This window comes from Asterias amurensis, chromosome 16, assembly GCF_032118995.1.
Source record: "Asterias amurensis chromosome 16, ASM3211899v1".
NCBI classification, from domain to species: Eukaryota; Metazoa; Echinodermata; class Asteroidea; order Forcipulatida; family Asteriidae; genus Asterias; species Asterias amurensis.
Window position 1 is genome coordinate 5,494,501 of NC_092663.1, and position 13,234 is coordinate 5,507,734.

Consider the following 13,234-nt stretch of genomic DNA (forward strand, 5'->3'; position numbering starts at 1 on the left):
ATTTTGCTCAAATGGTGGCGCCCTTTCATCTGGTTAAAAAAATCGACGATTAATTTTTGTAGTCATGCTGAAATGAACTTGTACAACGCAATCGCAAAGTTTGTTGTTTGTCTATTTTCAGCTATTTTGTATTTGTATTCTTCTTCGAGAATGTGATTTTCCATCTTTTATGCTGAGTTTATGAGTATTTCTCTGTGGTTGAACAACAGTAATGATTCGAATTTTGAAAAATTAGAGTCAGCCACCGGACGGCAACTTGCCACAATTTTTGTTCGTGAAATCTCCTGCCCGCGCCTTCTGTATGGTCGGACGGCGGTCACCGTCATGGACATGATGGATGTGTTGTTTGGTAAGGTTATTTTTACGTTTCGCTGATGATAAACTAACCAACTATATCTAAGTAGAAGCATACAAATACAGTGTGGAAATCCACAGTTATAACTAAGTCTGTTTTATTATTTTGTCATTCTAATAATACTTAATAAATAATAGGAAACAAAAGTAAAGCTTTTTTGAAACAGAAAGAGGATACATTTACATGATCATAGGCCTAATAGTAATAATACATGTATTTCCTGACTTGTTGTCTGCTTGTTCGTTGGGCATGTTGGTTGTGGTAATTTACCTTGGGTTGGGGTATGCAGTGCACACAAAATTGTCATATTTTTACCTGATTTACGAAACTGAAACTTTGTTCATTAATTCTTCTTCATCATGTTCTGCCTAGCCCAGTTACAAATATCAAGTTTTTTTTCTTGTAAAAAAAAAAAAATTCTAAGCGTGCAGCAAAATCGTCTGCCGCCGTCTTGCTTTTTCACAGTGCTTCCTGTACATGTGCGGACAGCAGAGGGCGCTTTCCTGCGCACGTATATTTGTTTTCTTGGGACGGTTAGCATGCGCAAATTTATGGTAACAATTTGCCTCATTTGTCCTAGGAAAAAAAAACGCTTCCGGCTCATGAAGTCTTAGCACAAGACGTCAATGCTCGGTATCGCATAGTTCTGCGCTTTGTGTAAATTGCTCACCGACTATTATCCATCTGCTTAGTGTTTGGTTAACGCCGGTTGACAGCGATTTGGCTGCAAACAGTAGGCCGCCAGTGATCCGTGCAAGAAAGTGTTTACACGGAAGTTAGTGCACGACGTGGGATCGGAACACGCTAATTTCAATATTCTTTCCACAAAATATTAACACCAAAGGAGGAAATTCAACATTTTTAAATAATGCGATCTTTAAGTTCCAACTACAAGGAACATGTGAGTATAAGTTCAGACTCCCGAGTAAGGTAGAAATATTTTTAGCAGATTTTTGAAAAATTTTCGCAATGGTACGAGACCTTTATACCCTGGACTCCGTCGCGTTGCCTGCACTGGAGGAGTCCAACCTGGGCTATGTTCTGCCCTACTTCTACTAGAAACTATAAGGCTCCCATATAGGGGTCTCATATTTAGGGCCTTTTTAACGCTATACGTTTTTCAAATCAGTGTTGATGGGTGAAAGTTTTGCGACCGTTAGCCAGCCAGAACTGAAGTTTCCTGTGTACTGTACTCCTAAAGCATTCCCAATCCTACTCAATATACATTCATAATGCTTGTATTTCCCTTTTGTTGAGTTATGTTCAATAATTTCTTCAAAAAAGGCAATTTTCTACTCGGTTCTTACTATTGCTGTCCGTTGCTTCGTTGTCGCGGCACACGTTCTGTCACGTCGGGGTCACACCCGTGACCTCTCACAATATGTTCAACGCTTTAGTATGGGTCACCAGCGTTGTGCTCGCTGGTATCAGTCGATGACCTCACATCGCATGACCACGGATCGGTGCGCATGACAACCCAACGAGGTGGGACAAACCATTCTGTGGAGTGGGTGTTACAAGGCTACTACAACACAACGCGTTGGACAGTTGTCAAATATAATTCATAGTTTCACCACACGTGGCTGTGCCGTTCGAGAAGAGCGCACGCATACGTACACACATAACAGTGCATTATATTTGACACCTGTCCAACGCGTTGTGTTGTAGCCTTCTAACACCCCTTCCACAAAATGGTTTGTCCTACCTCGTTGGGTTGTCATGTGCACCGATCGGTGGTCATGCCGTGAGGTCATCGACTGATACCAGCGAGCACAGCGCTGGTGACCCACTACTAAAGCGCTGAACATATTGTGAGAGGTCATGGGTGTGACCCCGACATGACAGAATGTGTGCCGCGACAACGAAGCAACGGACAGCAATAGTAAGTACCGAGTAGAAAATTGCCTGTTTTGAAGAAATTATTGAACGTAACTCAACATGTATGTATATTGAGTAGGATTGGGAATGCTTTAGGTGTACAGTACACATGAAACTTTAGTTCTGGCTGGCTAACGGTCGCAAAACTTTCACCCATCAACGCTGATTTGAAAAACGTATAGCGTTAAAAAAGCCCTAAATATGAGACCCCTATAAGGCTCACAAAGTCACAGGGGAGCCTTATAGTTTCTAGAAGTAGTTCTGCCCTAACTTGCAAATCACAATGCTATTGCTACTCTCCATGATTGATGTACAGTCATATGTATTGGACTGTGGTGTTGTTAAAATTAAATGTTAATTATTAATATTGCTCGTTTTATTTTGCTCGTGAGTCGTACCCAGTCATTCACCGTCACTCATACAGCCACAGCTCAGCCAACCTAAACGCTAAGTTTTCAAACAAGTAATACTAACTGCTTTTTGATTGCATATTTCTCCCACAACAAACATCCCATAGATTTGACAGTAATTACCAAAATAGGTGTCCAACACCTTTAAATACACTGGACATGTTTGGTAATGGCCATAGACCTTGGTGTTAATGTAGGCCTATCAGTATCTCAACATGCATAAAATATCAAACCTGTAAAAATTTCAACTCAATTGGTCGTCAAAGTTTCGAAAGAATAATGGAAGAAAAAACACCCTTGTCGCACAAGTTTTCAGATGCTTGAATTTGAGACCTCAGTTGAGGTTTCAGATTAAATTCAAGTATTTTAGTGAGAAATTACTTCTTTCTCAAAAACGCAGTTACTTCAGAGGGAGCCGTTTCTCACAATGTATACTATCAACAGCTATCCTTTGCTCGTCACCAAGTAACTTAGTAAGTTTTTACGCTAACAAATATTTTGATTAACTACCAATAGTGTCCAGTGCCTATAAAGACCCTAACATCGGATATTAGATTTCATGCAGACTGTATGAATCTAATATAGATCTCATACATGTAGATGAGAAGTTCGTCAGATATTAAAAGTCACTAGGCTGGCATGTAAACCAAACATGAAGTTGGATACAATGACCACCCACCACTGAAGAACCCCACAACAATAATTGATAACATTGATTTGTGATGATGAAAGGTTGATGTTCACATTGTATACACAGTCTAATGTCAGAGGGAGCTGTCATTATCATTATCTGTTTATTGACATTATGTCTGCGTCAGTTTTCACATAAAAGTATTGTTCAAGTATGCAGCAAGGTGTACATTTACAGTATAAATAAAATTATAAACATGGCAGCACTGATACTTCACGGAGGCAACGAAGGTGATTGCCTCCATGCCCCTGGTCATTATTGCCACGGTGCCCTTTAAATGCCTGAACGGTAGAAATTTACAATTTCCTCATAGTGTGTCCTTTATCAAAGAGAAAATGCCTCCTTGTCCCTTCAAAAATCGGGGAAGTATCCATTAATTTTTGTTTTATCCATGTAGTATGTGTACCATGCACACCACTGTGTGTTACATTGTAACATTGTATACCCAGTATTTTCCCGAGATCTGTGAAAAAAATCAGTAGGATATTACTTGGGTGGGATTCGTACACAAAAGCTATTGCAATTTGACTCAGTGTCTTATCAACACTAGAACACTGAGATTACCTGTTTGCTATGATGCAGTTTGAATTATTTGTTTCCTTTGATGGAAAGTTTTTAATGCAAAATATTTTGAGATTTGTTTCTACACTACAATGATTTGTTTTAAAGATTAAAAAAAAAGCAATGAAAATTTCTTCCACAAGACATTATATTAAGTTACATATCTCATTTCTTTCACTTATCATTATGTGCAAACATAGAGCAAGGTCTGATCCTTGGATGGTGTGTTTAATCAAACTGGTATCATTAGCTGTGTATCAAACCCACTACATTTGCCAAAATTCTAGAGCTGTCGATATTTCAGTAAAAGGTAACTTTCGCACCCCAGAGTTTTATCTGGTATGATCATTGCATAATCTATACATTGATGGTTTCCACATTAGGCACATGTACACCTACATTATATTAAGAACCCTCCGTGCTATGGATGTTACTCCATATAATGACAGTACAATTTGTACCCTGATACTTGTTTGATATAGTACAGGTACGCATCCCTACTGATAACAAGATCAAAATTACAGACACTGTGTATTCACCTGTATTAATCAGCCCCTTGTTCTGTGTGTGTTATCTCACCATTGTTATTCATGGCCAATGTCCTTAATGCTATGGTGCAATCTTCTATAATACTCAACCATTGCCCAATATCTATAAGTCTTTCACAGTCAGCAGGGGTCCAATCGCTCGGTACCTGTACCCGTTTATTCGGTTGTGGAGCTTTACTAGTTTTATTGTGTCTGGAAAAAAACTTCATACTGTTGGATCAAGAACTCGCTGGAATTTTGTTGAGCAATGGTTGAGCTATGGATGAATCTGCGGTTAGCCAGCATTAAGCTGAAAAACAAATATTCAGCAAGGTACAAGTATATTAATTTTGGTTTTTACCCATACACCGATGTGTGTTAGCACTGTATACTCAGTAACATCTCTTAAAAGGTACAACTACATGTACGTGGTTCTTTTTCATTTTTTTTTTTTAATTGCAAGATTTGAAGAAATGATGGAAACTGCCAATTAGTTGAAAGAATTTAAGCTCTGCATTGTACCTGTGATCATGAAAATGGTTTCAAGTGATGGAACATGTTTTTCTACACACACAGGCCTGTACATGTGTTGGAAGGGTTTAAATACATATAAATACCTTGGAGTTATGTTCGATGATAAACTGGATTGGAGTGCTCACATGGAGTATGTAATGACAAAGCTTAACTCTTGAGTGTATTGTCTTCGTAAAATGAATGCTTTCAGGGTCAGTAATCTGTGGGGTATGGAGTTATCGTCACAATAACTCCATATGTGTGACGGGCTGGGGTGGGAACGCTTTAAAAAGGGATAAAGATAGGATTGATCGTCTGGTGAGGAAATTAGGGAGAATGACGGGGGTGTGTTTGCAGTCGGTGGACTCTCTTCACCAGGAGCAGGTAACAAGTCTGTTTCGTCGTATTTTAGACGATGATAGCCACCCGCTTCATGGTGAACTTACTGATCACATTATTCCTAGAAGTGGTAGGATGAGACTGCCGGCTGCTCGCACTAACCGTCATCTTTGCTCTTTTGTCCCCATGGGAATTACGTTTTGTAACGCTTTGTATAAAAGATAAGTGCTGGATCACAATTTTTGCATATTTTTAACATAAATTATTCTCTATATTTTTATATTGTTGTATAGACATATACGGCCTGTCGGCGTATGTTTTTTATTCTTAAATCCTTGTGCGTGCATCTTGTGCTATTTTTGTATCTGCCTGTTACATTTTCACATTTGGTGTGTTTTAAAAAACTTGTGTGAGCAATGCAATTTCTTCTTTTGAAGATCAATAAAGTTTTCTTATGTCTTCTTATGTCTTACATATGTACATTTGTACTATACTCAGTACACAGTGTACTCAAACAGGGATTGTTAACATTTAAAAGCTCAACTACAAACGTGACAAACCATTGTTTGAAACCTGAAAGCTTGACTAGAAAACCATGCCAGCACAATTTAACCCACGTTATGTTTACACGTAGTGCTTGAAGCTATCAGTCAAAAATTTAAATGTAATAAATTTTTATCTTTCAGGAAACGAGTAACTTACGGCAATCCCAGCTATCCTGAATGCAGAACTGCCATCCCATTGAATGATGCACACCGAAGTAGAAGGCCCAGGGCACACATAGTAGTCATGGTGGTAGAACGCCTCAAGTCTTTGGTGGCGGATGTCTTTTACAAGCATGGACAGTTCTGCAGCGCCCATCCATGGTCAATTATTTCATTTGTGTGTGTGGTGATGCTCACAGCAAGGTAAGAGATCTCACAGAATTCATTCAATTTTGCTTTAACTTCTTGTGCTTAGGGGCCATTCATAACAGTCATTGTTACAAAATTTCAATTTTTTTTTTTTTGAAATTGTGGGTGGGTGGGTCAAAAGAAATAACTGAAAATCAAAGTTCACTTTCAGAAACAATTGAAAATTGAAATTGACGTTTATGAATTGCCCCTATACCTGTAATATTTGGTGTATGTATTTTGCTCTACAACTTATCCAGCTTGAAGTTTACTCCCCAACGAAGGAAAATAAATAAATAAACTTAATCCAATATTATTAAAGTTATCATATTCATTGAGGCCTCAGGACTATTGTATACGACAATGTTTAACTGAACTGCAGTATGATCGTTTCATTGTTAGTGTTAGGTCAAAGACCAGATCAGGCACTTGTACTGTATAAACCTATTCATCAAATACCAGCACATACATTGTATCATGCAATCTGCTGCACAGACAATGACAGGAGATGAAGCAACAATCATACACATGTGACCAGAAGAAGACTATAATGATACCTATTAAAATGGCAGCTATCTGCTTTTGGATATCAATTATCAATTCCTGGTCCGATCGGCAGCAAATTGCGCCACAGCACCTTGTAAAACATTACATGGCGCTATCAGAATTAGGTCTCGTAATTCAAAACGTAGTCCCACATCTTGCAGGAAATACTGTATGTTACAGCGCCAGGAGCGTCACTGAGTGACGGACATTTGCGCTATATAAGAAGCCACAATTATTATTATTATTATTATTATTATTATTATTATTATTATTATTATTATTATTATTATTATTATTATTATAAATAAATAAATAAATAAATAAATAAAAAAATCATAATTAGATATTGTAAATATATCATAAACCTTTTCACATCCACAGTGCAATCGCTAACTGTTCAATTAGGTGTATGCTGGTCTAGCTAGCGATCAAACCTGATTGCTAACTACATTCAGACCAACATGCACCCACTGCACACCTAATGCATGCATACCGAGTATTTGTGCTACGGTCTATGTTTAGAAGAGTTTATTTGTACACACTGCAAGGCATGAACAAAGTCAAGGTTGTAGCTACCACGGTCGGAGCCGGTCGGCTATCACCGGCCCCAGCTTTTGCCGACCGGGATCCAACAAAAAATATCAAACTCCGACCGGCATAAATTTATGTAAAACTGTTTTAAATGCCATTGAAATAAGTGAAAAATAAAGAAAACAATCATGTAAAACTCCTAATTAGATGTGTATTTTATTTCTGTAAAAACAATCAAAACAATTTTCTCTCCAAAACCGCGATCTTCTCCGTGATTGTTGCTTAAAAATAAGCCGCTTGAATGCTGCGAGTTCTTGGAGTACTAAACAAAACACGCACAATCTCCGGCGTGCGTGTAGTATCCATGATGCACAAAACCACATGGTAATACTCACACGGTCACCCACTGGTTCATGCAGCATGCACAGCACATAACACACACAGTCCGAAGTCCATCTTAACCAAGATTCTCACGCTGTGATTGGCCATTGATGGCTGTTAATAAATCCATATTCATGATCTTCTTGGCTAGCCTTCTTCACAACACACGCTCACGAAACGGAGTAAAGAATTGGCGAACGTTGTGCATCACGCCTGCAGACTGTATGCACAATGCACAGCCTTGGAGGAATTCTAGTAACATGGACAACTTCTGCCAACAGAGGGCGTTGCGGGCCAAAGTTCATTGAATTATTTCTCAATGTGTGTTGTTGACCGATCGTTGATTCACGAAGATTTTGTTGCAAACGGAGATCAGAACATGTTCAAAACAAACAATCCTCAAACAACAAGTTCATTCAAATGGTTGTTGATAATTTAGGGCATAAATTAAGAGATAAAGTCGTCCAATTTTAGGGACTTCACTTCCGTGTTTTTTTTTAAATATTTATTTTTAGTTTCAATTTTTTTTGTACCATACATGCAGCAGGCTAGTGAAAAAAACCTGCGGGCGATCAAGAATTTTGGTTGACTCGCCCGGCGGGCGGTTGAAAACAAAGTTATTCTGATGGGCGGACAATGTTGGTGGAGTCGTCGAAGTTGCATTAAATTTTTATTTAGAATTTTATTTAGATGATTTTCCTGTCGATTAATACTTGTTGAAAAAAAAATGAAATGACAAGAATCAATTTTTGAGTTTATTGAATGCACTTCGTTGAGAAATAAATTGTCAATGAATACAACTCAGTGAAACATGGCTTTTCTATTTTACTAATGTGCTCCTTTTTGACTGGAATAGTCTAGATTTTGCGGCAGTGATCGGACATGTGTCCCGTCATCCTGTGTTTCTGAACTTGTCTCTCCACTCTGCATTGCCTTCTGATGAATTTATGCAGCTGCAAGCTTTTCAATTGATAAATTCAACACTCAAAAATTCTGCCTAGTAGTCTACCTACCCTATTTTGAGATGGGATTTAAATCGTAAACAGAATATTAAAGGAACACGTTGCCTTGGATCGGACGAGTTGGTCAAAACAAAAGCGTTTGTAACCGTTTTTTATAAAATGCATATGGTTGGAAAGATGTTTTAAAAGTAGAATACAATGATCCACACAAGTTTGCCTGGAAATTGCGTGGTTTTCCTTCTACTGTGCGAACTAACATGGTCGGCCATTTATGGGAGTCAAAATTTTGACCCCCATAAATGGCCGACGTGTTAGTTGACGAGGTAAAAGGAAAACCACGCAATTTCGAGGCATGTTTGTGTGGATCATTGTATTCTACTTTTACAACATCTTTCTACCCATATGCAATTTATAAAAAACGGTTACAAACGCTTTTCAAAGACCAACTCGACCGATCCAAGGCAACGTGTTCCTTTAATTTTATTTATTTTACCCTAACATTTTACTTTAAAACTTAACAAGTATTTATTTTCTATGGCTCCCTGGACATGTTTTTTCCTTTGACAATGGCTATGTCAAGGCACAAATAGGCAAGAGAGAGCCTGGGGAACCCATCAAAGCTTAAACAAAACCTAAAAATCTTCAGCTTCCAAAGACGCTGCCCCTGTTGATCCCACCGGGTTGTGAGGCGCTACGCTGCCCCTACATGTACACCAACCCTCTCGACCGTGCTCTCGACAAAATTAGCCGGCATCCAATTTGCCCTAGCTACAATCAAGTGTAACTTTCTTATAATCTGATAGTGTATGTTATTTCTTAAGCTCAGTTACATGTAGTTCCCTCTTTTTCCCCATTTTTTGTCCTTTTTTGTTTGTTTAATTTCTTTGGGGGTGGCTGATTGTATTAGGAAGCTGAAAGGCATTGTGAACAAAGTGCAGGTACAATATTTGTACTGAATTATTTCACCTACATTTTGCAACATGTTTCCAACCTGACCTTACCATATTACTATAGTCGGAAGCACTTAGCAGTCCTGTTCGTTATTGTCATTTAAATGATTCATTGTGGTAATTACTGGGCACAACAACAAGTAATTGCAAATGTTATCAATTGGTAGAGCTAGTTTTTAGCAACAAGGTGATGCTGTTATTAAAGTCACAGACATAGCCATTACAGGTAAATATTGTCCAATCAAGGACACAGTCACTGCTTGTGGCTCAAAGAACCCAGTCAGTGATTACGTAATGCATCTTTTCATCCCTTTTATGCTGTATACCATTAACGCGTTTGCACTCAATCCAGAATAGATGGATGTATTTTATCATGGCCTTCGATCAGGATCTTTTGTTGTGTTTGCACCAGTGCTTGATCCTGCTCTGATCCCACTTTTGTTTACAGTTTTACAAAGTAAAATAAATACTCAACCCTCTTCTTTAAAAAAAATGGCTTTCCATAGTTTCCAACCTCGGTTATCAAAAAATCAGCTCTGATATTGCAATATATAGAAGAGTTTGCGGTAACACCATGTAATAACAATCTCTAAATGAGTTGGGGTGGTTCTGAAAAGAACCGTTGGGTTAACTCGACGTTTCGATCAGTATGCTCTGATCGTCTTCTGGAGAGCATACTGATCGAAACGTCGAGTTAACCCAACGGTTCTTTTCAGAACCACCCCAACTCATTTAGAGATTGTTATTACATGGTGTTACCGCAAACTCTTCTATATCTTATCTCCACCATGCAAAGTTTCAAATCCTACTGATATTGCAATAGAAAGGTAATAAAACAGAAATTGGAAAATAACAAAATATGACAAAGACCTTTTTAAAAGACTGGAGGAGCAACATATTGTTCATTTCACTTGGCCTTACAGCAAGTCCAGTGCTTTTTTCAGGCAGTACATGTAGGCCAAACAGTTAAATTTATTAACTTTTTTACAGACTACTGTATGTTTTAAAAATGTACTGTACATGTATGTACAGAACATGTACATCAATATGTTGGTTACAAGACAAACAAGCCTAGCTTTGGGCCAAGTTCACTGACATATTCAGCTATTTCTTTATGATCATTGAGGTAGGACATTACATCATTAATCATTTTGGTTTTTTGTAAGTTGTAGGCCTACACAGTGAAATTCTGTATTGTGTTGCTGACATTTGGCCCATTTGTATTTTGCATACAATGTGAATGCATCCCTAATGGACTTGTCAGGTGCAAGTTACACTTTCACACTGACATGGCTTACATGGATGTGGCTTTCATAATATGGTTAGAAACCTGACAGAACTAGAAACAATACACTCCCACCCTCATGGCCTCACTACATTATAAGACACTTGGGTCTAAAAATAACTAGTCAGGAAATGACCACAATGTATTGATTGTACAGAACTGATGATTGTCTTCAACCGGGATGAGGAAATCAGTGCAAGTTTAGGTTCAACAACAAAGCTCAAAACACATGGTTTGATGTACAATACGCACTCTACATGTACATGTTTGTACCTAGATGCATGCATTGAACAAGTACAGCCCTTGTTTGGGATTAACCCCCCTGTCTATAAACACTTTCCAATCCTGTGATTTATCTGCTATAAATGCACTTTATTTACCGTATTACTACATGATATGTATGCTGGCAAAACACTAGCAATTGTCATCATTTTAATATTTAAAAAAAAACTGACATTTGACATTGTGTACATGTAAATTATCAGTGATTACCCAGCAAGATTTGGGTTTGAATTAGAAACTATTGACTAGAGTAGGACATGCCTTGAACTTTGCTCTTGAAGAGGCGCAGCAATTGCCCTCTGGTAAGGGGCACTTGTTTGAGGAATATGTCAATTTGAATTGGAACTTTCCAACGGGTACCACAGCCAAAGTGCAGGGCACCACGGCCAATGCTGCGATGCCGTGGGTTATTCCAGGGCCTGGTAGAATTTGAACCTGCAATGCAATGGCAACCTCCTAGTAAATGTGCTGGCACTTTACCAATTTAGCTTTGTAGTGTTAAAGGTCTTCCTATTTGGTCATTGATCATTTTTGCCAGTCAAGTCTTACAACTGGTTACTGTATTACGTTGTAAGTTTACAACAAGTACTAAAAAACATGATTGTACCCAATGGTTGGTTACTATATCTATTTAGAAACAAGCATGTGGGACATGTAAACTGTATCTTTGCAGTATCCTTGCAGTCCGGGAACGAGACTAATATTTTAAACTATATAATTATTCATGACTTGTTATTCTTTGCAGCTACCCTATGATGGATCTCCCCCTTCCAGGAACAGCCCCAATGGAGTTCTCTTCGCCAGTCCAAGGCTTCAGGGTTCCTCTTCAACGCTCAAAAGGACCAATCCAAGATCCTGGGATAGAAGGCATCGTGGCACCAAGATGGGTAAAAATTTCAAATTTATTCATTTAATTTAAAGGCTTTGGACATGTTTGTCAAAGTACCAGTATTCTCACTTGGTGTATCCCATTTCTACAATATTACAAATCTGTGAATTTTGAAGTCAATTGTTCATCCCCGTTGCAAGAAAATAATGAAAGAAAAAATGCCCATGTTGCACCACTTTGTGTGCTTTCAGATGCCTAAATACGTTAACACTTTGTGTGGTCACATGATGCGTTACCCGGCATCCATGGTAAAGATATTAAAGACACTGGATACTATTACTATTTTCTCAAAATAGTTGTTAGCATACAAAATTACTTGGTAACAAGCAATGGAGAGCTGTTGTTAGTTTAAAACTTGTGAGAAACGGCTCCCTCTGAAATAACATAGTTTTTGAGAAAGAAGTACGTATGTATTTTCCCCCTAAAGTATTCGTACTTGATTTTGAGACCTCAGAATAAAATTTTTAGGTCCCAAATCAAGCATATGAAAGCACACAACTTCGGTGACCAATTGAGTTCAAACCTAAATAGGTTTGTTATTGTATGCAATATGTTGGGATACACCATAGAGAAAGGTTGTCCTTCCTCTATGGATTCACCAAGTGAGACGACTGGTCTTTGACAATTACCAAAGGTATCCCGTGTCTTTGACAAAGAATATAGTCAATCAGCAGAAGGGTAAAGTACAAAGCAGCTATTTGGGTCTGGTAAAATGGTTGGCAGACTTGGGTGCTCTGTTTAACATGGTACTTGATTGCGTCTAATCTGTACACGATCATGATGCATACATGATGTGATCGCGCACTACCAGTCTACATGCTCTAATTGCATTGGACCACCCTAGATATTAAATCAACAATCAGTGTCATTGTGATGGTTAATCGCTGTGTGTGCCATCAGATTGCACAGCGCTGATAACGTTATTGTTAACAATCCTTTTATGGTAATTCCTTAATTCTAGGACATACCTTGAGGTCATCGTGATAATCACAGCTTATTTCAGTTAGCTACAGATTTTGGGACTAGAAAGAAAAGATGCAATCACAAACTCATAGTTGGTTCCATTAAAGGCACTTGCACTGGTTACTCAAAATAATTGTTTTTGTTAGCATAAAAACTCACTTGTTTAGAAGCAATAGAGAGCTGTTGAAAGTATTCACAACATTTTAAGAAACAACTCCCTCTGAAGTGACATAGTTTTTTGAGAAAGTGTTAATTTCTTTTTCAAATATAAAAAGACT

At 38.2% G+C, this 13,234-nt stretch overlaps 1 protein-coding gene across 2 annotated transcripts in view; it reads left to right on the forward strand.

Annotated features, from left to right (window-relative positions):
* The first annotated feature begins 49 nt into the window (after positions 1–49).
* Positions 50–13,234, forward strand: part of LOC139948713 (sterol regulatory element-binding protein cleavage-activating protein-like) — a 34,399-nt gene continuing 21,214 nt past the window's right edge. Inside the window, exons 1-3 of one of the 2 annotated variants that reach the window (XM_071946982.1) lie at positions 50–349; positions 5,961–6,182; positions 11,850–11,991. In XM_071946982.1, the coding sequence (XP_071803083.1) occupies positions 6,064–6,182; positions 11,850–11,991 (261 nt within the window). In that variant the 5' untranslated portion in view covers positions 50–349; positions 5,961–6,063. Of the gene's footprint in view, positions 350–4,690; positions 4,756–5,960; positions 6,183–11,849; positions 11,992–13,234 lie in introns of those variants that run through there. The other variant, XM_071946981.1, reaches the window with a different exon arrangement.